Raw genomic sequence first — 25,907 nt, 5'->3', positions numbered from 1 at the left:
GGCCGCCGGCGGACACGGCGGCAGCCCGCCGTCGCGGAGCGGTGGCCGTCGCGGTGGCCGTCGCCGCTCGCCCCGCCGCCGAGGGCGGGGGAGGCCCCGGTCCCATCCGGCCCGGCCCGCCCCGCCCCGGGGGTATTTAAGGCCGGCCCCGGGAAGGGGCTGCCCTGGGGCCGGCGCCATGGCGGAGGAGGCGATGGAGAGTTACCTGTACGCTGCCTACCACCCCTACTCCTACCGCTACCCGCCGCCCAAGGGCAAGGGCGGCGCGGCGGGCGGCTGGCGGCCGCGGGGCGGCTACTTGTCGGGCTACGGGGACACGGCGGCGGCGGCCGCGGCGGCGGCGGCCGAGTACTTCGACAACTACCAGCGGGCGCAGCTGAAGGCCATCCTGTCGCAGGTCAACCCCAACCTGACGCCGCGGCTCCGCAAGGCCAACACCAAGGAGGTGGGCGTCCAGGTGAACCCGCGCCAGGACGCCTCGGTGCAGTGCTCCCTGGGGCCCCGCACGCTGCTGCGGCGCCGGCCCGGCCCCAGCGCCGCGCCGCTGCCGCCGGAGCAGGAGCAGGGCAGCCCCGCCACCATCAGCACCCGCGCCGTGCGCTTCCCCCGCACCATCGCCGTCTACTCGCCCATGGCCTCCCGCAGACTCACCGCCTTCCTGGAGGAGCCGGACGCCGAGCCGGAGCGGCGGCCGCCGGACGAGCCGGCCGCCGCCGTCGGGGAGGAGGAGGAGGCGGCGCCGGCGGCGGCCGTCGAGGAGGAGGCGGCCGCCGCCGCGCTGAGGGAGCAGCGGGAGGCGGAGGCGGCCGCCGTCCGGGCGAGCTGGGAGCAGCCCCCCGCGGAGGGCGGCGCGGAGCCGCTGGGGCAGCGCCCACCCGCGTCCCCCGCCGCGCCGGGGCCCGCAGCGGCGGCGCCCGAGGGGGGCCGGGAGCCGGCGGCGGCAGCGGAGCCGGCGGCGGCAGCGGAGCCGGCGGCGGCAGCGGAGCCGGCGGCGGCAGCGGAGCCGGCGGCGGCGGCCGCTGCCGCCGCCCCTAAGCGGGAGCCGGCGCAGGGCAAGACCCGCCTGCGCTTCCAGGTGAGGGGCGGCGGGGGCAGCGGGGCCGGGCCGGGCCGCCCGCACCCTTCTCACGCCGAGTAACGGTTGTCCCCGGCAGTTCCTGGAGCAGAAGTACGGCTACTACCACTGCAAGGACTGCAACATCCGCTGGGAGAGCGCATACGTGTGGTGCGTGCAGGGCACCAACAAGGTAGGTCCCCTCGGCCCGGCCCGGCCCGGCTCGGCGGCCCCGGCCCGGCGCTGACCGCGGCGCTCCCCGCAGGTCTATTTCCGGCAGTTCTGCCGGACGTGCCAGAAGTCCTACAACCCCTACCGCGTCGAGGACATCACCTGCCAGGTAAGGGCCGGCCCCGTGCCCCGCCGGCAGCCCCCTGCGCCCCGCCACACTGCCCTGCTATCGCCCTGCCCTTCTCCCCCAGAGCTGCAAGCAGACGAGGTGCACCTGCCCTGTGAAGATGCGCCATGTGGATCCCAAGAGGCCTCATCGCCAAGATCTCTGTGGGAGATGCAAGGGCAAACGCCTCTCCTGCGATAGCACATTCAGTTTCAAATACATTATCTGAATTTGTTTTTTTTTTTTGTTTAGGGCCCTTGTACAAAACTGCAAATAGAGCAGACTTTTTTTGTTGTTGCTGTTTTTTGAAGGTACGTAGTGAGGTGTAGCTGGAAAGCATGTAAATAAAAGTATTGCAAAGCACTCCTAAATGATCAGGTGGGTTTATGCCCAAGTCAGAGGGTGTATGTTATAACTTCCATAAGGAAGAACCTACTAGTAATGCTCACCAAATTAGCGATGGTCTTGGCAGCAGTTGACTTGAGACCTTGTAGAATTTCAGACAGGAAAGGACGTCTTTTATACCCCCTACCCTTGAACTAATCACATTTGAAATTCAGTCACTCGAACATTCGACTGACTTCTGCAGTATGAAGTAGAACATCATTCTTGAACAAAACATCTAATAATATTCACCTCCTGTGCACATTGATATTCTGTTTAGGAAGTTTCCTTCACCTGCTCTTCATCTCAGGAATATAATTGAGACACCATATAAAACTAGTCACTTCTACTGGTACAGCTAGCCTGCACTTAGCTGTGGTAGTATTCTTGTTTTGTAGGCTAGAGCTGAAAGTTTGTGGTAAGTCTTAATGCATCTTTAAGGAGTCATCCCAGACTGTTGGGAAGGGAGTCACTGCTGTGATGCTTTGGTAAATGTAATACCTCTTCTCTTCATAACCTAGTGGAAGAGAGATTCAAACACAAGTATGATCTTGTAGCTGTAGATGATGCACAAAGAGCTACAACTTATGTCACTTGCACTTGAAGAGTTTGGTCTAGTTATGGTCTAGCTCTGATGCAGCCTGTCATAGGGGAAGAATTAAATTTAGCTGCTCTTCTGGGATTGCATTTGCTACTAGGAATTTTCTTGTGTTCTGCAGTAATGGCAGAACCAGCATTGTTAATCCCCAATGATGCTGTTCAAAAGCTGTTGTTGCTGTAAACTGTAATGGTCTCTGTAGGGATTAGCAAATACCAGCAAGCTGACTCCAGGGCTATAGAATTGCCTACTGAAAGATTCTGTGGTTTGTAAAACCTACACCCCACTAGGCTACCTTCTAGCTAAGAATAGTTTGCTAAACTTATGGGGAAAAAAACCATCCTCTTCTGAGGATGTTAATAAAGCTGTTAGCTTGGAAATTGAGTATTATACTGCACTAAGCTGTCTGGAGAACGCTAAGTGAACTTCCCTTAGCAAGGACAGATTAATCTCCATCTATAACAAACTTCTGCCTAGCTTGCTTGAGACCACTGTTAAATAGAACAAAGAAATCAAAGTGCTTCCCCTTTATTTTAGTAAAATATAGCTCACTACCTAGTTACCATTTCTTCTCTGTAAATGGAAGCTATTGTATGCCAGAGTAGGCAAACACTCCTTCCTATCGACAAGCGCCCATTTAGAGGAGCTAGTAAGTGCTAATTCTATAGCTGACACATAACTCGGCATGTTGTGGATTCCTGCTTTAACATGCCTCTTGATACTGCTGCAGTAATTAAGGTTTAATGCTTCAACACAGATTCATTGTTAAATAAGTTTAGTTACTGTTGCTCTAATAATCGCTATAGCAGCATATTCTGGGAACAAGTAGCAGACCCAACACTCAGAGCCTAGGAATTGCTTTATTTCATGCTGCCACTTGAAGTTGTTTTTTCTTCTGCATCAGAGTAAAAGGAAAACTTCCTAGCTTTACCGGCTCACTCAGGGCCAAGAGAGTCACAGTAAGTTCCAGCCTTACTGTGTTCAACTTAAAAAATACAACTACACTCTTTCCTTCCCTGGGGCACCCCCTCCAGCCTCTCAGCATATTCACCATAAGGATGTTATGGTCTCAGTAATTCACTTTTTTCCTGCTTGCCTTTCTCACTCTAAAACTTGTAGTCTCCTGAAGCAGTTGGGGAGACTGGTTGACTGACATCAGGCTGTGCAGTTGACCACTTTTTGTTACAGACAGGCTTAAAGCTTTGCAATGCTTTGGGGGAAATCATGCTGTGAATATGCTGATCCTCAGGCAATTACTATTGGTAATGGCTTTCAGTGAAACTTAGTACATCTTAGAACAGTCATCCACACCAACTCTGGTCAGAGCAACTGCTGCTTCTGTTTCATCGCATGTATCGCAGTAGCAAGAAATGGGCCTAGCTGACCTGACCTGTACAGTGTCCTTCTAACAGTGACAGGGGCTGGTTTAAGCAGTTGATTAAGGCTTCAAACAGCTGGCAGAGCTAAGAGCCATCCATACCTTCTTCAGCTACCTTTCCTGTGAGGAATTTCTCATCTGGCGTGGAAATGGGGGGTCTTAGGCTAGTCCTAGGACTAAGAAATGGTTTAGGGTTAGGAGAAAGAAAGCCTAGAGGTGTTGCTGGAGTGGGTCTGGAAAGAGGCTGCCAACGGCAGGTATGCTCTGCTAAGACAGCTGTCCTGTGAAGAGTTTCTCATCTGGGGCAGAAATGGGGGTCTTAATCCCAGCGTCGGCCTAAAAATTGCTTAGGGTAAAGGTTAGCGGTTGGGAGAAAGAGAAAGCTGCAAGGTGCCACTGGAGCAGGTCTGGAAAGGGGCTGCCAAAGGAAGGTGTGCACTGTCCGGGGACCTGTACTGTGGGGAGTTTCTTGTCAGTGGCAGAAACAGGGGTCTTAGCCCATACATGGGCCTGAAAAATCAGTTAGAGCTGGGGCTAGGGTTGGGAGAAAGAGAAAGCCTAGAGGTGTCACTGGAGCAGGTCTGGAAAGGGGCTGCCCAAGGAAGGTGTGCGCAGCCCAAGAGAGCTGTCCCATGAGGAGTTTCTTGTCTGGGGCAGAAACGGGGATCTTAATCCCAGCACTGGCCTGGGAAAGGCTGCAGTTAGGGTCAGGGTTAGGTTTGGAAAAAAAGAGAAAGCCTAGAGGCACCCCTGGAGTGGGCCAAGAAAACATGTCCTGCCAAGAGACCCGTAGGGTGGGGAGTTTCTTGCCTCGGGGCAGAAATGGGGGCCTCAGTCGCAGGACTGGGGCTGTCACCACTGCAATCCACAGTTCTGCAGCAGCTCTATGTGACATTCCTCTTGTATACAAATAGTCCAGACGTTTCCTGCTTATGCGAAAGTACAATTCTGTATCCTTTTCCACTTTACTGCTCTGTCGTGTTATTTACAGCATACAGTACGTATCAGAGGCAGGGGTTCCTAGCTTCAGCAGAAAGAAGGAAAGCTAACCAAGGCATATGTGATGACGCAGAGCAGAAAGGAACAGTCTTCGTGCTGCCTTTCTTCAAAGATACCTTCTGAATTTGCCCTGGACTGCTTTTTCATGAAGGCTTGTTTTGTGTATGTTAGCTCCGTCAATCCTGTAGGCAGTACATCTTACAGAACAGGTCTGATTTTCACTTGTTTTTAGACATATCCTTTACCATAGCTTTAGGTGGCTCATAGCTGCCATCCAACACCTTGTGCGGTAATTGTTTTTGAGAAGCAGATATATGGCCAATCCACAAAAAGAACTGCAATCTTGAAGAGGCTTGTGAGAGGTTAGTAGCAAAGGAGAGGGCTCTTTTAAGACAGAGCAAGCTGTATGCAATGTGAAACATTTCTTTCACAGAAGCTGAGGTAAGCAGAAATATGAAGACAGTAAGCTAACATAGGGCAGATCCCAATCTCTACTATTCATTATAAATGGAGGAAGATGCATAATTAATAAAGAATGAAATATACAGGAATATATTTAGGATTGAGAGTTACATGGCAAATCCTTTAACAGCTTCAAAAGATGTATAGGAAAATGCCATTGCATTGAGAGGACATACAGAAAACATCAATTTGGATCTGCCAGTCCTCTACTGCCAGTGTTTAGCTGAACAGACTAAATTACTTAAACACCTAAAATATACTATACATACTTGTAGCTTGTAAAATACACAAGATGAGAGATACAATGATGTCTTTTATTTTTACAAAAAAAAAAAGCTGATAAAAGATGATGTAAATAAAAGTGTAATGCACCACTAAATAAAACTACTTATCCCCAGTAAATACTTATTAAATAATTAAGAACACCATCTACAGTACCACAAACCATCAAAATAATTCAATTTTATCAGGGTCAGGAAAAAAAAAATACAGTGATTATGGATGTGCCTTGACCAGTTACAGAGCTTGTTAAGATAACATAACTACTGTCAGCAGTCCAACAGCGTGCACAGTGCCTTCAATTAATGCATTTCAGCATAATTACATTTCTAGCGGGGTACAATTCCCCCAAAAAGGCAGAGCTAAGAATTTCAATTCTACATTCTAAACTCTGGAATTAGAGCCCATTAAAAAAATCACAGTGGGTAAGAGATGTATATAAAAATACTGGGTGTTCCTTTCAAATCACAGGAATCATGGGACTACATTCTTTTTTTTTTTCTTTCTTTTTTTTTTTAATACAAAATGCTATTGGTTTCAACAGAATCCAGTTCATTTTTATGCTACAGACTTTGACACTGAACTATGAGTATATTGCCTGTTTGCATGTTTTGGTAGTCATTTTTCCGTATAGTCCCAAGTCCTTAGGCTTAACTTGAGTCATGAAGATGCATGTTTGTGCATTCAAACTCTTCACTTGAACCCTGCAGACTACTCAGACTGCAAGTCACACACGTGACTACCAATAGGAAGACCCCCCCCCACTTCCCCTCATAGCTTTACACACCTACTCTCATAACAGTGCATTGCACAAATGTACAAGAAAAATACTGGTTTTGCACTATACAGTATCTAGAATATATACAGAATAAAATAAGTTAACTTCTTTCTTCTAATGAGAATTGCTGATGGGCAGCATATATCTTTAATATACATTTTAAAGTCTCTGCAGGCAGCTACTTTTTGGTTAGTCGTAATCAATATTTGTAACATAAGCACTGGTCAGAGAACTGAGCAGCATTCCAATAAAGTTAACAGATATATTATTTCTTTTAGAAACACTGGGAAATCCCAGTTTAAAATATTATTAAATGTCCTAACATTTACACACTATGAGGATTAGATCTAATAAAATAAAATTTCTTCAAAAATAATCTTGCAGCTCTTTTAAGCATGCTCCGAGACCTTATTTAACAATCACCCATACCATCAAAAAGCAACTGTCACATAGCCATACATTCTAACTCACACACATCATTTCCTCATTACAGACAAAAGAAAGCAAGTAAAACATTGAGAAGTCAATGGTTTTCGCAGTCATAAGGCATTCTACTCATCTTTGACTGCACATTCGTCATGACATTGCAAAGTGTCTCATTAGGTATTAGTTGATTATATCTACTACTGCTGGAAAGCCAGGAAGCCTTGCAGGTCTTCAGCCAAAATAAACCAGCCTTGATTTTAGCCTCATCTCACCTGCTTTACATTGATTCAACCTTTAGAGGCTGTTACTGCAAACAGCATTTACAGTTCTGTTACAACAGAAAATAATGCATATGTATGCATTACATTGAAGCCCTTTTCCTTTCATGTAGTTTTTATACATATATTCAAATAAAAAAAGAGAAATACTACTGCCTGCACAGCTACTGTGTAGAAAGAGCAGTCAAGTAAGATGTTAACTTCAATTTTCAGAACTCTGCTTCCGATGAAATAATTTCTTGCTGTGATGAAATCATGTGTTGGTCATCAGGATTGCTAGAGTTTCTTCCTTTTTTTATTTATTTATGTTTTTTTAATGGAAGGTGCTCAATAATAGTCTGAAGTGTCTTCAGCATCAGTTCTTTTCTAAATGACAGCTGTTCAAAAGCCAGTGCTCACAAGATTTACTCCCGGTTTGATTTTCCCTAGAAGCTGATAGGATTGCACCATGCGTAGAGACTCTCGAATTTCTAGATTAAGTTCCATCAGCTTTGAGCTGGCCTCGGACATATCTTGGTTGGAGCCTACTACTGCAAAGCTACCCGTCTGACCAAGCGTCTGATGACGGAAATATATGTGCAGCAGTGTTTGAATTGGGTCATCTTCAGAACTGCCAAAGATGTCATTGGGCCAAATAGACCTGTAAGCACATAATTTTGATTTAAACACTTTAAACGCTTTAAACACTTTTCATATATTTAAAAATATATGTTTTTAAATATTGTTGTTCTTTAAACAGACATTTGAATAGAAGACAGGAAAAAGGCCAGATAAGTTTTTCTTCTGTAGAGTCCTGATGGTTAATGGTATCATTTTCTCAAAGATAAATTCTAAAAAAGTAAGTATTACTGGAACTGCCTTTTTTAAATTGCAAAACGCGTATGAAAAAGCAGTAATGAAGTAAATGTGCTTGTCCTTTTTAATAAGGACATCTAGCAAGAATTAAAAAAAAATTCCCAAAACCTGGAATCATGCCTATTTTTAAATTAAAAAGGCCCATTAGCAAACCGAGTTCACGTCTGCAAGCGTAATCCTTACGCATTTACCTGAAAGCCTTGACCTGTGCTACAGCTGACACAAACTCCTTGCTTCTTAGGGTTTCAATGAGAGAGTGAATAGCTGTTTCTGTGCTAGCTTGGGAAGCCTCTGCAATCTCAATTTCTTCGATACCACTGTCAGAGGCAGACTCAGCTTCTTTCAGACAATTCTCCAAAGCAGCAAGTTCTTCAGACATATTTATAACCTGAAACAAACAGTAAGAGTGAGCTTCTCTAGTTAAATGTATCTTTGGCCAAGTTAACTCTCAGCAGAATAGAGACTTAACATTTTTCCTTCTTCCTGCTATCACGAATGAGAGACAGACAAGGTACATCTAAGTAAGTTCATGCTTCAGCTGCTAAAGAACACAGCTAGTTTAATGGCCCGTGCACGTACACTAGGTATTTGGGCTTTCCTCTGATAGAGTTTCACTCTGTCCCTCTTAGCCAGTTCTTTTAAAACTTGTTTCAGAAAAACACAATTCTTTTCTCCTCATATCACCTGCGATGATAAAATCGACAAGAAGAATTGAACGCTTTGGAAAGTACAACAAAAATGGTGCTATTACAAGCACAGTCTACAACCCAGCAGATGAACTGCTGTGCAGTCTGGGTATACAATACTGCCTTCTGCTTCAGCTACAGTGTATGAGTAAGAGACAAGGCCATCACTCAGAGTGTGATTCTAGAGCTGACTTCGTTACTTAGGCTTGAAATGGGACTGGTGTGATGCCTACCTTCCGTAACATTCTCCAAACAGAAATTAACTCGCTTATTTGCACCTTCTACAAACATCTGGAGATCTGAGTGAGGAACATGCATAATTTTTTCCTCAGTTACTCAAAAAACAGACTTCCTCCCCTCTTTTTTGTTTTTCTCCCCACTATGCCAAGCAAGACATACTTTTTTCTGCTACCTCTAATTACTACTCTAGAGTCCTGAAGGACCATTTTCAGCAGACGTAGTAATAGCTTAGCTCATTCAGATTCACTCTATTGACATCACATATACACTATGTGTGCATAGCTGAATGACACTTTTTTTTTTTTTTTTAAAATAAAGTCAGTACAACTAAAAATCTAGCACAAGATGCCTAGGATGCATTACTAACTAAACTTAAATTGGGGGCTCAGGTTGCAGTGCAATTGAATGGTGGCTGAAATGATTATTATAGTTATACAATCCGTCTGTAATAAGCTACTGTGTTCATAATAGGAAACACGGGGGAGATGGAAAGGAACTTCATCACAGAACTCTGCTGATTGGAGTTGATGCACCTTGATTGTAGCTTGATTAGAATATACCAAGAATCCTGCTGAAATATTTAAAATTTCTCATCACTGGACTCCTGCATTCCTGTCTATTTAAGAGCTTTCAAGTAGTACAAGAATCAACGTAGATAATTAAATGTCTGAGAAAATTCTTGCAAGTTCTACTTAAATCTTTTATTAATTGGCTACAAAAACAGCTAGTCCCCTCCTCCTTCAGGTTCTAAAAAGATGTCCCACTGATTAAAATGTTATCAAAACGTACTTTAAGTAGTTTTGCTTTAAAATATCAACACTAAGTGGCTAAATAGCATGATTTCCTTTACCTCTGCTTCTTTTCCGATTGTGTTTACTTGGCTGATAAGTTTGCAATAGGCTTGGAACAGAAGCAGCAACTGGAAATGCAACTTGTATAGCCTCCGACACAGCTCCAGCTCCTACAAATGTAAACGGCAACATTATGTTCAGGAAATGCAAAACATCTACTATCCGTGACAAGAGACAATAAATTATAAACAATTGTTCAGTACAGAATGTGCAAAATAGTAGTTATTTGCTTATTGATGAAAATGCCAAGAAGGTTTACAAGCTGATATAGCAAGAAGCTACTGAAAAGCAGATGAAAGCTTCTTACAGTTGATTTATAAGGAGCCTTACTCTCTCACAGGTTAAATGTTTACTTTTAATAAGAAGCTACATTTCCAGCAAGGAAAAAATGATCCAAATGACATTTTAAAATGTCATGTTCTAAGCCAGAATATAAGATCACCTATTCTTATTGTTCATATTTTAGTGTTAAATTCAAGATCTAATACCCAGCATAAGCAGTTGAGATCTATAAATACAGAATCCTTCATAACCGTTAACACAAATATGTAAGCGCAGTACACATAAGCTGGCCTTTAGCTTACAAATGCCTGATAGAATAAGAGGAGAATAATTCCATTCTTGGGCATAAGAAGAATGCTTCCTTTATAAAAGCTAGCTGTGATTTTATTTTGGAAAATAATACATGATATATTCTTAAAGGAATGAAACAGCAATATTAACTTATGAAACGTCTTGCTTGCATTTATATGCATCTAAAACTAGCCAGAGATAGTGTTAATGGTGCTTTACATACAGACGTAAAAGCTCATGCTAATGGAATAATCTACAAACTTCTAACTATAGGATCCTATTATCTGCAGGTACTAGCAGTTCAATAGGTTAGATTATGCAAAATTGAAGCACACAAAATTGCTGTAACAGTCTATTACAATACATCGTTATGTCACAAATGGACAAGAGACAGATGAAGACTAGTGTGTTGACTGGCACGGTTAAGTATTCGATAAATTAAGAACCATCACTTACTGCTAGAATTTCCATTTGCTAAGCAAGCAGATGAGCAGGTCACAAAAATACAAAGGAAGAAAAAAAGATCAAGAATTAGTGTAGGAAATCATTTTAATTAGGGTAAAAGATGTCCCAGGTAAAATGGAGTGAGAAATACAAGTAACATGCTCCAAAGAGTGGAAAAAAGTAACAGATTGAATTTGAAGTGAAATTACTGTGCACTTGCTGCTATAACTAATAACAGATAACATTAGCTTTACTGTCCCACAGCATGAGTAAGTACTTCACCTTACAACCCTTCCTGGTCTGTACACATTCTTAATTAAATACATAGTCTTCATTAAAGGTATGCAAATTTATGAAAAAAAAAAAAGACAGTTAAGTCTGAACACCTGTACAATGCTTCTTGCTTATTCTGCACTGCCACAGTTTAAGCAAAAATTTGCTTAAACTTTTTAAATTTTTAAAATTTGAGATGTAATAATAATTTGGATTTTGAATCAGTTTAAAAAAATCCTTGTTTTTACCGAACTCAGTATGGGATTTTTATAATTTCATTGCACTCAATTATTACAAGCTATTTCAGAAAAAATGCTTAGGAGAGAGAGGCAGGAAGAGAAAGTGTTAGAAAACATTCTTCAGGCTTGGGGCAGGATGTTGTGTACAGTGCTGAACATACTGATGGCATTCACGCAAGTACAAAGGTCATAAAAAGCATATGAAAAATGACAAAGTCCATGTCTGATTCCAAGAGACAAAAGTAATTAAGCTTTATTAAGCTCATAGACTACGTGCTTAATAACTATAAACAGTGCATATTTTTGCTATCATATATATAGCACAACTATCAAATAAGTAGTTACATCCGATACACAGATCATTTCGAAGAGATAAGATCTTGAATTGCCAAAGTCAACAAGAATTTTATGACTGATTTCGATGGACCACTGAGTCAAGACTTTGAGGAATAGCAGAGTACACGAGTCCCAGTGCTCTTTAACCCAAGTGTCATTATTACGATAAGGAAAAAAAAAAAAAAACCAAAACACCCCCACACTTTTAGGATAGTTATTCCAAAAATTCAAGAGGAGTTTTCCTTTAAAAATGGTTTTGTGCAGCTTCCGTGACTTTCACATAATATTTGCTCACTTCACAAATCTGATTTTTCTAACTGCCAGTGCTGTACGTGCAGCCTAGCCAGGGACTCCAGATGCATTCTTTCAGGCTTGCTTGTTACCACTAATAGTAAAAAGCCAATAATTAGATTTACTTGCAAGTCTGCTGGTGATGCATGAGCCAGAACAGAATTCATCTCACTGTTCCTTAGGTGTATTGACTGCAGTGCTAAAAATTAGTAAGAAAATCTTATTTGTGTTAGTGAATGAAGAATATCTGCTGAATGGAGCAGCCCCATTTCTCTGAGCAAAACATCAGTTACAAATTTTAAGCATTAACTGGTTGACTGAATAGGCTTATCAGCCCCACACTTCATTTTCAAGGAATTTTGAAACAACAGTCTTATACTCGGTAACTTCTAATTCTCCTGTAAGCCACCATAACCCCCTATGAATAAATTCAAAACTTCCGTTTCCATTTATGAAGCAGGATAACAAGATTGTTTCCTGAACGAACAGATATCGTACATTAAAATGATTTTAACTGAAGCTGCAACGCAAGGGTCACATTAAGAAAAAATTGCCAGCACTGGATAGCCTTGCAGGCCAGGACTGAAAACCAAAGTCAAAGCAGGTCCTCCCAAATAATTAATGTGAACAGGTCATATAATTCCTTTTTAGAGGCTATCTTCAAGCTCCGCAGAATTGTGAAGGAACAGACAGAACTGCCCCGCTCTGAATCCTGCATTCTCCTCTGCCAGCCTCACTCCATCTGTGCAAGGCTGAAATCAAAGGCTGAACGTGGCTTTCCCTTCATTTCTCAGTTTATCTAGCTATATAATGGGAACAGTAATATCTACCTTCATAGTTATGTTACAGTGGTTTCTTAGTGTATATAAACAACATTGCAAACACAAATACGTAAATGCTGTTTTATTCATATGTAGCATGTTTACTATATTGCAATAGTAAATGTTATGTATTTCTAAACATCTGCCAGTTAGGATATGAAGATGTATAACAAGTGTAAAATACACCAAACGTCGTGTTCACAGACGAAGCAAAAATCTTTGCAAACGGTATCTAGCTTGTGAAAAATTATTTTGCTATATTACTCCTTCTTGGCCTCATACAGTATTTTTAAATGCAACTTAAAAATCACTAGTGTATTATCACCCATTTGATTACTCTAAAAATGCATAGATGCGTTTGATATTTGAATTAAAAAAAAAAAAAAAAGGTATATGAGACCAAACGAAAATCACATAAAAGAAGAAACAGTCTGTGTACGCAATGAAAATTTCTGTTGCTGAACTCCACTTCGTCAGTAGTAGAAGCATGACCAAGTGTATCAATGAATAAAGTTTGACTGAATAAAAGGAATAAAATTCCCCCTTTTTCAGCTTGCGCTTAGGATGTGATTCTTAGGTCTCAGGACTGTTCTGTTTAACGTAACACATCTTACTTTCGTATTTTGGAGATATGGCTCCTGTGCTTAGTAGTATCCAGGTGTAATGTATTTACCAATGAACAGGCAGGATCCAACTTCAAGCCCTTTGTGCATGAGTATCAGAAATACAGAGATATAAATTTTTTTTTAATGTTTCTTTTTAAATGCTCTTCCCAAAATGTCATTGTGAAAACGTGAGTTACTCTGCTATCTGCGATTCTACTATCTTATAATCTTTCCCTGTTCCTTTTACTGGACTCTAGATGGCAGATTCACGTCCCTGTACCAACTATGGATAGTGGCTGGATTTGTTTTTATTTTCTGCAGTGACAATATTATGCAGCTGTTGTTTAAAAAAAATTCCTTGTTCACTTGGGGAAAAGCTTACTACAGCAATTAGTAATATTAAAACATGGATGACTGCCATGCAAATACATACAAAATATTGAACTGACATGGACAGGTTGCTCCACGTTTGAGGATAACTGACAGAAGCGTTTCATGAGATTTCCGCCATACTGCCACTTAGCTCCCTACTTGTTCCCACCCAAATAATGGCTCCAAAAAGGTCATGTATATTTATATGGTACTAATTATATTAAATTCAGTTGAGGTTTTTGGCTAGACAGTTTATCTGAGCGTATAAGCAGAATGCTAATCTTTTTCCTTCTAGAAACAGCTGCACAAAAGCAGACTTGCTGGTACACAGATGGTATCTAGTCTGCTTATCTACTCAGCATTATTAAGCTTAGAACCCAAGACTGGTTGCTGACTTTTATTAAAAGAAGCCCTTTGTATTAGATCACTGCTTTATAAGAGTCCTAGTTTGCAAAAGATAGCATGATAACTGAAATGAAAAGCTTGTCATATGTTTTTAATCTCCCTTCAAATATTGGAGTTTTTGTGGAACAGACATACATATGTATGTTTTTAAATCTCATATCCAGAGATTCACAAACGAGATGCACTTACCTGAGCATCTCTGTTGGTGCCATGAATACCATCATCAGTACCAAATGTTCTTTTGCAGTCATCTAGCCACTGCAAAACACATATAAACAAGATTGAATCTTCTGACACCGAACAAACTGAAGACTGATAAAATCGCTTATGACACTGCAATGGTAGCTTGCACATTCTCAGATTATGTAAACAACTGATTTCTTATCACAGCTTCTTACCAGTGCTGTTTCCACTAATGATTTCCACACTGATGGAAGCTCTTTGTAGTGTTTAGTCCGCTTCTGTTGCAAGTTTTACGTGGCCTTCATCACCCCAGATGGGACAGTACACTTTGGTGTAAACACTGATCTGAATTTGGGTATTGTTATATGGAAACGTGTTGTGCAGGGGACAGAAAAATCACCTTCATTGAATGAGTTAATATTTTCTGTTTACTCGCACCACAAGGTTCACACCAACATAATTTCTCAGCCTCTTAAACACAGCATTAATTCAAACTACAGAGTAAAGAGTAAGCCTGCTGCATTTCTTGGGAGTACTTTAGTAAAAGCAGGAAACACAGTTGTCCTGTGTAACTAGATGCAAATGCAAATTTACCGCACAGGAAGAAAAAAACAGCCTCTGTAACAGGAGTTTAGCATCACCTCTGGTTCATACAATCCAGGGTGATGAAGCATTCTGACATTATACAAGGCAATCACGCAGATGGCACTCTCTTCCATGAACACAGGGCTGCTGTACTTACCTTCCAATTCTATAGCGCACAACAAATCTATTGATTTCAGTGGGCAATCTTTTTCTAGCTTTAAACAACCTTGCAAATTTTGAAAGGAGTTAATATAAAGCACACACAGAATCAAATACGATGTTGTTGTTCAGTCATCTCATCCACACAGTGCCCAGCACATTCTTCTGTGCAATGAAAACAGCAGCCACACTGTGGCAATTTGGACATGACAAACAGTAATGCATCACGTTGAGATAAGTGCAGATTATCTTCTGAAACGAAGCACAGGCTCCATACATCCAAGGAAGTATAATTTCGCGTACTGTGTGCTTTACATCACGAATCTCACAGGAAATCGTGGTGACCCTTTTCTAACCTTTGTCTGATGCAAGAAAAAGAAAAATGTGATTTCCCATCTGCTCAATTTAATAAAGGTTACTTAGTGAATTAACTAGGCCTCTGTGCTTATCAAGAGGAGAAATGGAATTCTCTAAACACTGTGCTGTCAGCTTCAATTAGTGGCACGGATACCAATGTACACTGCAAATCTCATTTTTCTTTTTATCTGACAGCATCCATCAATAATAATGGAATACATTTGCAATGGAACAAATAGTATTAGACATTGGGAAGCTGGTATTTATTTTCACACTCTGCTGGTTTTAAGATCTTTTTAAATCTTAACGCCAGTCTGAAAAAAGGGTACGCCTAGAATTTTATATGATATGCATATAACCTTATATTTTCTATTACATTTATCTGGTTCAGTATCTTTGTCTCTAACGCAAATGAAGTCAAAAGCAGCTTTGTTCCAAGGAACTCCAAAAAGATGACAAAATTAATTTGCTGAAGTTTTGGCACAGAACATATATTCAGCACTGCAGAAAGGATCCACAGTTACTCTTTGGGAACAGCAGTAGATTGTGTGACAAAATAATCTTCTCTGTATGTTTGCTTTACATCAAGTTATTTCTTCCCCACGTATCTCCTTACTGAAAGCATAAGCTAGGGAAGTCTGTCATTGTTCTTATTCACAGCATACACTGGTTTCTCATATTGCCTCCAGGATGGAGATGCCAAAACCCTCCTGGAGACCAGGTATCTTTCTTTCTCTTTCTTATCTCCGTGCACGGATAAGAGTTTCAAAGCAACTGCAGCCCAAGCCTCTTTCTAGTTTAAATTCTGATCCATATGAACGGGAACGCCACTACAGTACTCACCACTGATAGTGACAAACACCACCTGTTAAGCTAAATTTTAAATAATAACTTTTAGTTAAAGAAGTTAATGCACAAAATGTTCTAGTGGCTGATTCTAGAGGATACTAGATTAACATGCAAATGATGTTTTTAAAATATTCCTTAATTTATATTTATTTAATTAGATTATATCCCAACCAGGTGAGACGGATCATGTCCTGCATGCTTCTATGAAAAAAGTGAGGTGGTGGAAGAAACTTGTTACATGTTTTGTCTTAATATTTTTTTTCAGATTAAATAGGATACATGATGCAACTGACTGCAATGACAGAAATATGGATTTGAACTGAGGAAGTCTCTTTCGGTCGTTCCCTCTATTCTGTTTAATAGCATATTACAAGAAAACCAGTGAAAAATACCTGAAAAATAGCTTTGGAAGATTCTTACTCTGCATATAGTGTATAATACACACACACACACAGAGAACTAAAAGTTGAAGAAATAAATTTTTGTTTTAAAAATGTAGAATAAGAAAACATATTACCTTCAGAGATATTTAGCCACTACTTCTAAATTAATATACTAAATAAATAATAATACACTAAATTAACTAAATGGCATGCTTTTGACGGTCATAAATGATTGGTCCAAGCTGTAAATTTCTTCCTTCTTGGTACTGCTTCTTTCGCTTTATAAATGATTAAATAAAAACTGGTCAGCTGTTGTTTCAGAACAATTCCTCTGATTCAGGGAAACCTTCCTGCCACAATCATTCATAAATACTGTGGTAGAAGACAGGCTGACCACAGAAACACGTTCTTGGGCATCCTTTTGACAGCTTCACTACAAAAAAACTGTGTTCTTTCACTGTGATATAGTGACAGAGGCCATCAAAGTCATACCCAAATTCCTTTAGGAAGTAAAAGAAAACGCAAACAAACTCATAACATCCAGCATGGATTTATATCTCTACGGCACATGGCAAAACAAAATTAGTTGAAAATACTTTAGATAAATTCACAGCCATCTAAAAGGGATATAATTTTAACTCATCACCCTGACAAATCCACAAAATGATGTCATTTCATATTGTGAGGACAAACTGCAGGCTAAATGAGTAGGAATTTCTAAAAGGAGAATTCCTCAATACTGTTTGGTATAATCACTGTTGAAAGCATACACACAAATCTGAGTTCCTCTCTGTTCTGCCTCAATCTTCCTGCCTGACCCTGGGGCAAATCAGTTAGCCCCTCTGTGCCTTGGTTTTGTTCTCTAAAATGAGGAATAAAATACATTATTTTCTCATAGGAGCGATGACAGCATTATGCATTAGAGATTGTTAAGCACTAATTATTTCATATAGTAAGATAATCTCCATCATTAGATGAGCAGTTTGTTTCTGATTAAGCCTAAAGGGCAAAACGTAGCTCGTTAGTATTAGACCTCAAGAGTTAGTTTCCAAATAAATTATCGCTACAAAGCACGGCACAAAGTGCACTTCTACATACATACTATTATCTGCATCAGTGAAGTGCTGTGTGGGATACTTTAGCCTTGGTTTTCGGAAAACTGCATTTCTTTTACGATCCTTTCTACAAAAAAGTGCAAATGTGTCTATTCCATTCAATAGATGAGCAGTTAGCTAACTTTCAGCGGTAGCGAACTGTGTGCCAGATTTTCCTTAACGAGGAGAAAAATGTAACTTGGTAGTTCAAACTGAACAGACACTGCAAGGCTGCCTTTCTAAGAGAGAGGTAAATTGACTGGTTGTATCCTGCCTCTGCAAGGCAGAGGCCATCAGTTCCTAATAAACTCAAGGGAGACCAGGAAACAGGGAGCCACTGTCCTTCAGAATACAGCTCTGAATACATCAAAATGCCCCAGCTTGAATTCTGGCTCTGTTTCACTCCAAACATGCCTATATGGCCATTGTCATTGCCTCATAGTCTGCTGAGACCAGTAACAAGTTCTTTCAAATGCCCATTTAAATTTATTGCATTCTTTAAATGCTACAGACAGGGTATTTGTCACCCATCTGATGCCAATGCAAGTCTATCAGGAAAGTGTCCAAACATTGAGCTAATGCAATTTACACCTCCACATAAAAATTAGAAAGAAAAGGCAAAGTAAATCATTTCAATTAATTCTTTAGGACTGGCCAGTGCTTGTAGGCCACCAACAAACAGCCTGCTTGGCGCTCTCTTATTAAACTTCTAATGGGCTTCTTTAAAACTCACACAACATTTTCCAAACACAATACAGAAGGTGCCTCTGAGGAGAGTAGCAGTAGTACTACAGTATCAGCCCTAACTTCCCTATAGACCACATTTTCTTTACTGCAAAAGCCCCATAAATTCTTTCCCTGTCCCTGCAAATCTGACTGCAGATCCACGTTTTCTTTTGGTTCTTGAAACAGCAATGTCATCTGTTTCAATTTTCTGAAGTTAGTTAGCATCTTCCTTCCTAAACTTCACAAAAGTTCACAAAAACAAATATACATAGCCTCCCTACAGAAAGTTTCAATCTTAAACTTTGTGTTTCTTTGCAAAAAAGATACACCACTAACATATACCTTGAGGACTAAGCTACATTATTCGAAATATATAAATGCCAGTCTAAATGGATACAGTTCTAGGATAAGAAATCTAAATTCAGGCATCTACATACGAGGTAGCTGTTTAAGCACCCATTACAATCAGTGCAGATCCAGTCAATACAAAGGAATCTAAAGAGCTGTTCAGCTGACCAACAAGTACGTATCTGTTATAGGATAAAATGAACGGCTTTCTTAGGTTCTCTTACTGTATCAACTTGATCTTGATTATTATGGGTGTTAAGGCACTTGATTCACACGTAGACATGTATCTGTACCTGTCTTAACCTGAAGCTGAATCCCACCCTTCTACTCCAATCGTGTCACCACAAGAAAGTCAGTACTTTCATAAAGAAAAAGCAAGCTTATTGTGATTTATTGATATTCCTGTTAAAAATCAATCCTCTTCCTAATTCTAGTACATTTACGTAATGCTGTATTTCAAAGACAATTCCAGAAATATATGCAACAAAATTGAATGACACGTAACAAAAACTCAGGTTCAGATTATACACACAGAAGAGCAGGAAGAAAAGGAAACAAGATTTTATTTCACTTTTTTGTTTGCTTGTTTTACAGTTTGCTTATAGATATCTGTGTTGAGAGATAAAGACCTTTAACATTTTCTTGAGGAATAGGTTCTAATATTTTTGTTTGAAAGTATAAATCAGACTCACCTGTTCTGCTGCTTCTCTTTTGACATTATAAGTATCCAAGTGTTCTTGGAGCTCCAGAACACTGAACTTCAATGTTTCTAGCAGGCCACAAGACATTAGCTGAAAGATTAAAAACAATCACCTCTACAGTCAGATATAATTGTATTTGACTACAATACTTATCTCTGATATCTAAATAATTTATTAGATGAAATTCCATGCCCACATTGGGGGGGGGGAGGGGAATCACGCTAAGACTACTTGTGTATACATCATTTATCACACCTCTAAGTTTACACTAACGCTTGCAGCTGTATCAGCTCAAGCAGAGAACAGATTTGATTTCAAAGAAAGAAGGGCAGTACCTAGTTAATATCTGAATGAGAAATTTCAAAAGGATTTTTAGATCTTACAGAAAGACGACTATTATGTGATGTACACACAGCTAGTGTAAATAGAACAGACGTAGGCAGGAAAAAAGACGTTGCAGGACTGCTCCTGGAGCAACCTAAGGAGTGTCTGGCCTGGGTTACTTCCCCTTTTCAATCTGCAAACTGTACCACCAGCAAGGGCTTTGGTCTGTAAGAACCAGGAACTGTCAAAGCAGGAACTTTTGGATATGTAAAGATCATCCTAACATTAATGCACCTTCTGTTTTTCAGATAAGAGTTTCCAAATCTCTCTTTCCCTTGGGGACCCACTACTTCAGCTTTGTTTCACACCTTTTCTCCCTGTAGTATAATTCCACTTAGCTTAGCTTTTTCTTATTAACGCTTCTCCCTTCATCTCCTCTCATAATCATGTCTCTAACGTAATGTTTCCTGCTCTCACATGGTCACCCTACGCACCGGTTAAAAGCTCTTTCCTCATCTCTAATTCCCGTTACCTGGTACCTCTTGCTCAGTTTCTAATCGCAACACAAAGACAAACAACTTGTGACACCGGCAGCCACAATACCCCTGTTACTCAGGCAGGGGTGGGAAGGACACTGATCTGTTTTTCTAAGCGCATCATGATAACTGCTCTACCACCGTCATAAGACGGAAGCAATGGTATCACGATGCTGCCAACCTCTATGTCCGTGTGAACTGAGAGGCAACTTACGGGACATGCAACAACATAAAAGTGCAAAGTCAATCAGCAGGCCATGATGCACTACCAAATCAACTGCAAACCACTGGTGTGATGTGAGGGGGCATCATTCTGCTGAAAACTACTACCTCAGTAAATCTAATGCCCAACACCCAAACAAATTCTTCTCATAGTAGGTGCGTGTTTCACCTTTCTTATCCTCCTTACCACCCAAACGCGCACGCTTTTTACTTAAAACTTGCACCAAAAACAACCCTGCTACCCCAAACTGTTTTTACATCATCCCTGTAGGCTTTTAAGACTCAGCTAGACAAAGCCATTGCTGATCTGAACTACTGCTATTGAGTGCCCTGATTTGAGCAGAAGGTTGGACTGGAGACAGACCTCCGGAGGTCCCTCCCTTCTGTAATTCTTTGCTCCAGATCTGTGTGCCTTTGGGTACTAGTATACACAAATTATATGACATCATCAAAATCATTCAGTTTTGTTGAACAGGGCTGCTAAGTGGGAGCATAAATGCATGACAGAAGAAAAATTCCAAAGTTTCAAATTTTCATTTAAATTAGTTCACTTGTGCAGACTGGACAGGCATGTGAAAATGCCTATTTTTCCTAAAGCAGATGTGAAAATTTTGCATATGTGACTAAACACCACAGAACTAAAGGTTTGTGCACCAACATTATTCCAGGTTAGCCATTCTTACTTAGAGACAAGTAATCCGATAAACAAGTAGGTCCATTTCTGTTAAATTATCTGTACAACAATATTTGCCAATATAACTGCAGTTATGTGCGCTCTGTGTGTGTGTGTGTATTGTTCTACGCACGCAGTGTGCTAGCTACATTGATGTAACTCTTCTTGCAGCTTCTTATTCCCAAGGAAATTTCTTTTTCTAGTTAGTTTATACTGCTTTTGAAGTGGCACAAGTTAAACAAACAATTATACATGGTTCCCTTGAAATGTATTGTCCATATCAAGCTTTTTTAGCTCCTGTATTCCAAAGCGAGCAAATGAAAAATAGAGTTGCCCCTTAGCAACAGAGGAGAAAGGCAAGTCAGAGGAATAGTCTCACACTAGGTCAGACCAAAGATCCATCTATCTGAATCTCCCATCTGACAATGTCTAATAGCAGTTGCCTAAGGAAAGGCAAAACAGGGCAAGCACATAGTGATGTGTTTACTCCAGAATGCTTTCTTAGCCTCTGTAGACATGTTGCTCTGCACATACAAAAAACTATTCAGGGCTATTTCTTTCATGCATTTGTTCAGCTGCTTTTCAAAAATATGAACACACAGGATGTACAAACAGGATGAAGTTTCACAGCTTAAGTATGTATCACACGAAGGATCACCTAACTTGTTTTGCATGTTTTGTTAGTCACTGCTAGCTTAATTTGACCTCCTCTAACATACTCTAACGGCAAAACCGTAATTCCTATCTCTTTTCCATGATACTCGAGACATTTATAGACATCTATCAGATTTCTCTCCCAAACGGCTGAAAAAAACCCAACTTATATAGTCATTTCTTATGTGGAAGCCATTCCAAACATCTTTGTGATCTTTCTTGGAACCTTTTCCAGTTCAACTGCATTTTCTTTGATAGAGGGGGATCGGAATTGCCCACAAAATTCAGAACACAGGTGTAGCAAGGATTTGTACATTAGCTTAATGGTATTTTCTGTTTTGTTCTCTTTCCTTAATTTCTCTAACAGTGCTTTTTTTTTTTTAAACTGGCAGTAATAACCATTGAGTTGACATTCTCACATCAATGGTTATTGTAATCCAAGATTTCAACCTGCATAATAAAGAACAATTCAAAACCTTCACTGCATATTTGGAGATAAGACTGTTTTTCTCATGCATCACGGAATATGTACATGGACAACACAACTAAAAAAGGCAAAGTTACTATTAGATAAGCAGTCTTTCTTTTCTTCAGCTCTTTGTCCATATATACGTATATATGTATATACACACATACATATACTTTTTTTTTTTTTTCATTGTAACACCTGGAGATGATTTTTTTGGAGAAAATACATTTCATACTTGGGTTCTCAAATGTTTATAACTGATAGTAGTAACCTACTGTTTAAGCTTCTTCCTAGTTTCACTGCTACAAAGCATCCTTTTTTAAATCCAAAAATTATTTAGATAATTTTTCAGTTAGCGACAAGTTAGACCTTTTAAAAGGCAAACGTATAACATATTTTATTCATACCTTTGAAAAATCTTCCTCAGCATTGTTATTTTCCAAATGCTAAAATATTATCTTGTATTTTACATAAAAATGTTTAACTAAACAGATGTTTCAGCATTAAATTCATGAATTTTTTACCGTTTCTGCATCCACAAAGACCGTTGGACATTCTGAACACATCATCATAACTTCCAGTGAACTTTTAAATTTTGTTCCAATGCGCTGTAGACTCTCACCAAGAAAGCTGACTGAATCATTTGTTATAGCCACAAACTTTCTTTGAATGGTCTAGAATGCAAAAATCAGAAACACTTATTTTACGTTACAATTCCCCCTTTCAGTTTAAGGATTTGGGAGCAAGATACCATCATGACAGCATATACTTCTATCATTAAATTACAGAGACCCAAATTAACACGTTTTAATATAAGCATTTACAAAAGGCTAGTTCAGAAAACAACACAAAAAACAAAACAAAATACGTAACTATGAAGACAGTTCTTCCTTTCACATTCGGCCTTTAGCATCAGGATATCTTAATGACTACATGACTTTATGTGTACAGACAGTAGTTCCATTCATTTTAAAGTGTTTGTATTCCAGAAAATTATACATTCAAAGTTTTACAAGTCAGGATAGGACCTGCGTGAGACAACCTGCCTCCGCAGCTACCAACTGCAGGGTTTTTCACCTTCTTCAAATATCAAACCTGTATACGTCATGTTGGGTTATGTAGACTGCTTAATCTAATGCTACGCTTTACATTGCTATATAATCTTAAGAATGTTACATATAGAATGAAACTATATCAAAGTGATATTTAACGTTGCAAACTTAAACACATTATGAGACATCAGAAGGCAGAATAGAAAGGTTCTGGTCAAACAAAGCCTCCAGGATTTCACTGTGGCTCAAACCATTTAAAGCCAGCTCTGTACCCAGTAACAACTCAGCAGGAACGGACCTTTCCCTGTAGACTTGAGCCCTGGATTGCTATACCCTTGCACCACACTATCCACCCTTTCGAGATGACTGAGGGCTATTCTGTCAAGCCGTAAAAAGCTTCTACCTTACTTTTTAGCTCCCTCTTTCATGAACGCAAGAGAATATGAACTTCTATCTCTGCAATACTCTGTTTTCGCCACCTTCCGAAAATGAATGAATGTGTAAAAAGCAACTGAAGCTAAGCTGTGGCATAATACAGAGAAACAAAACCCAGATGTCTATGTGAAGCAACATAACAAAAATTTGCAGCAACAGGATTTCACAGAACTGTGGCAAAACACTTGATTTAACTAAAGAAATGGGTATAGATGCACAAGCAAGCTATTCTGTGGATAACCTAGGGTACAAATTCTTCACAAATCAGCTACTTCACGGCACTAACCCTAAATCTTCCCATATGTACGGGCTAAAATGTGTGCAGGTCTGGCAGAACATGAAGCGAGTCTTTCACTGAGGTGAAAATTATATTATGGCATACCAAACATTAGGCAAAATTAATATTGGAGGAATAAGAAAGGAATGGAATCAGAAGGTCTTGGTTTGTAGTACTGAGTCTGCTATTAGCTCACTTGGCTGTTTATCTCTTTCCAAAGCAGGATGCCTGCATATAAAATGGAATAATTGTACTTCTGTCTCATAAGAGGTTGTAAAGAATAATGTACATCTAAGTACCACTTTGAACACAGAAAAGGCTAAGCGCACACACACACACACAAATCCCCTAAATATAACGGGGAGGGAGCCAGAAAACACAAGCCATAGGTATTCCATGTTGGATACCAGATCTCTGAGGTAAATGTAAATCAAGAGAGCCATTTGCAACTTCTGGTTTTAATGGATCTCCTGGGGTTTCAATTCCTTCTCTGCAGAAAAACCTCCTCTTCTCACAAGAGATGCAAGAGAAATTCATTAACATCTGTCATGCTGTGATCCAGTAATAACGAATCCCACCAAAAAGCCTAGGAGGAAATCACTAATTCTGTAATCAGCAGAGTTTGGGTGACATTCGGAAGATAAAAGAAGGGGCACAACCTGAACTACGAGGTTATAAGAAATAGCGGAGAGCTAATTTATTTTCTGAGCAGAATCTCTCGTAGGCAATGAATACAGCAGATATTCTGTGGAAAAATAGTGTATGACGATATAACATTCCTTGAATGATGCTTTTTTTTCCTTTTGGTCTGCTTCTGATTTGCTTTCAAAGGATTCTTGCTACCATAATCTTACAGATTTTGCAATTACAGAAAGGTAGAATAGTTTTGAAAGCAGGAGGAAAGGATTTCGGACAAACAGCCATGCATTGGCAACTCACTGACCTGAAACAATCTTGAGAAAACATGAAAAGTATAAACAGCAGAAGATCCATCTGTATCTGACAGCATTTGATTGACATGGCAACGCCAAGCTTCCTCTTCGTCATCATAGGGCACTGGCTGGAAAGCTGCCAATATGGCAGAAAGAAATGGTGAAGGGGGTGGGGAAGCCTGTACTTCTGGGAAACCATCCTGTTCTTCCTCCTCTTGGCTATAAATAAGAAGCAACAGAAATTAGCTTATCATTAAATTTTAAGAAAAAAAGTAGTTTTGGTAATACAAAATTAAGAAACCAGATAGAACTGTGTTTTGTAAAACAGATAATCAATTAAAGTAACTTTGAATGAAGAAAAGAGTAAAAAAAAAAAAAAAAAAAAAAACCCAAGACTTGCTACCGCGATATAAAAAGTTACTTATATCCTCAAATATCCCCCAAGGTTTATTAAAACACGTTGTTTTTATCCATACCTACAAAATCCTATCTGCACGTTTTACATGTACATATACACACACATATAGCTATACAAAGCACTATATATGCACACCACTCAAACTGACGTTTTTATTGCCCCAAATAACTGAATTAAACGCAATTCTTTGAATTCTTATTCCTCTAAATACACAATGCACTAATATCAATGTAACAAATTCCAGCTTTCCTTAAGAGAAAGGCAAGAGCTCTTCTGCAGTGTAACAATATTCTAAAAATGTTTTAATTAATATCCATAAGTGAATGGAGCTAGATTGGAGCACTTTCATTTTTATGGGAAATCAATTTAACAGGCCCTTGTTCAAAGAGCGTTCTGCAGTCACACATCAATACCGCTACTTACAACCATTAACTTAATTGTTAAAATTTTCTGTATTACATGCAGTGATACGTTTTGACAATTCTTCTTCTAATTGTTTGTGCAGAAAAAATGTGGGAGGAGGTTCCAAGTGCAGACATTTATTAAAATATTTTTAAACACTTTAT

General features: G+C 40.0%; 2 protein-coding genes across 11 annotated transcripts in view; one reads left to right on the top strand and one right to left on the bottom strand.

The window, feature by feature from the left end:
* Positions 1-178: 178 nt before the first annotated feature.
* On the top strand, positions 179-1,753 carry ZAR1 (zygote arrest 1). The gene is made up of 4 exons (XM_068940975.1): positions 179-1,075; positions 1,155-1,247; positions 1,320-1,394; positions 1,477-1,753. Exons 1-4 carry the CDS (start codon positions 179-181, stop codon positions 1,618-1,620), a joined length of 1,209 nt encoding a protein of 402 aa, XP_068797076.1. The 3' UTR covers positions 1,621-1,753.
* Positions 1,754-5,505: 3,752 nt separating this feature from the next.
* FRYL (FRY like transcription coactivator) overlaps positions 5,506-25,907 on the bottom strand; it is a 184,268-nt gene continuing 163,866 nt past the window's right edge. For 6 of the 10 annotated variants that reach the window (XM_068940956.1, XM_068940957.1, XM_009681998.2 and 3 more), the window contains 8 exons: positions 24,935-25,142; positions 22,752-22,901; positions 19,341-19,439; positions 14,154-14,222; positions 10,635-10,652; positions 9,605-9,715; positions 8,020-8,216; positions 5,506-7,613 (listed from right to left, as the gene is read on the bottom strand). In XM_068940956.1, the coding sequence (XP_068797057.1) occupies positions 7,355-7,613; positions 8,020-8,216; positions 9,605-9,715; positions 10,635-10,652; positions 14,154-14,222; positions 19,341-19,439; positions 22,752-22,901; positions 24,935-25,142 (1,111 nt within the window). In that variant the 3' untranslated portion in view covers positions 5,506-7,354. The remainder of the gene's footprint in view (positions 7,614-8,019; positions 8,217-9,604; positions 9,716-10,634; positions 10,653-14,153; positions 14,223-19,340; positions 19,440-22,751; positions 22,902-24,934; positions 25,143-25,907) is intronic. The other 4 variants (XM_009681999.2, XM_009681995.2, XM_068940954.1 and 1 more) reach the window with 2 other exon arrangements.

This window comes from Struthio camelus, chromosome 4 (assembly GCF_040807025.1).
Source record: "Struthio camelus isolate bStrCam1 chromosome 4, bStrCam1.hap1, whole genome shotgun sequence".
In the NCBI taxonomy this organism is placed as follows: Eukaryota; Metazoa; Chordata; class Aves; order Struthioniformes; family Struthionidae; genus Struthio; species Struthio camelus.
Note: the sequence above shows the minus strand (reverse complement) of the source record. Positions and strands in the feature narration are given on the sequence as shown.

Bases quoted from the DNA above. Each gene is read 5' to 3' on its own strand.
- ZAR1 (XM_068940975.1), top strand. From the start codon at position 179: ATGGCGGAGGAGGCGATGGAGAGTTACCTGTACGCTGCCTACCACCCC. The intron at 1,076-1,154 runs GTGAGGGGCGGC...TGTCCCCGGCAG, and splicing joins AGACCCGCCTGCGCTTCCAG to TTCCTGGAGCAGAAGTACGG. The intron at 1,395-1,476 runs GTAAGGGCCGGC...CTTCTCCCCCAG, and splicing joins TCGAGGACATCACCTGCCAG to AGCTGCAAGCAGACGAGGTG.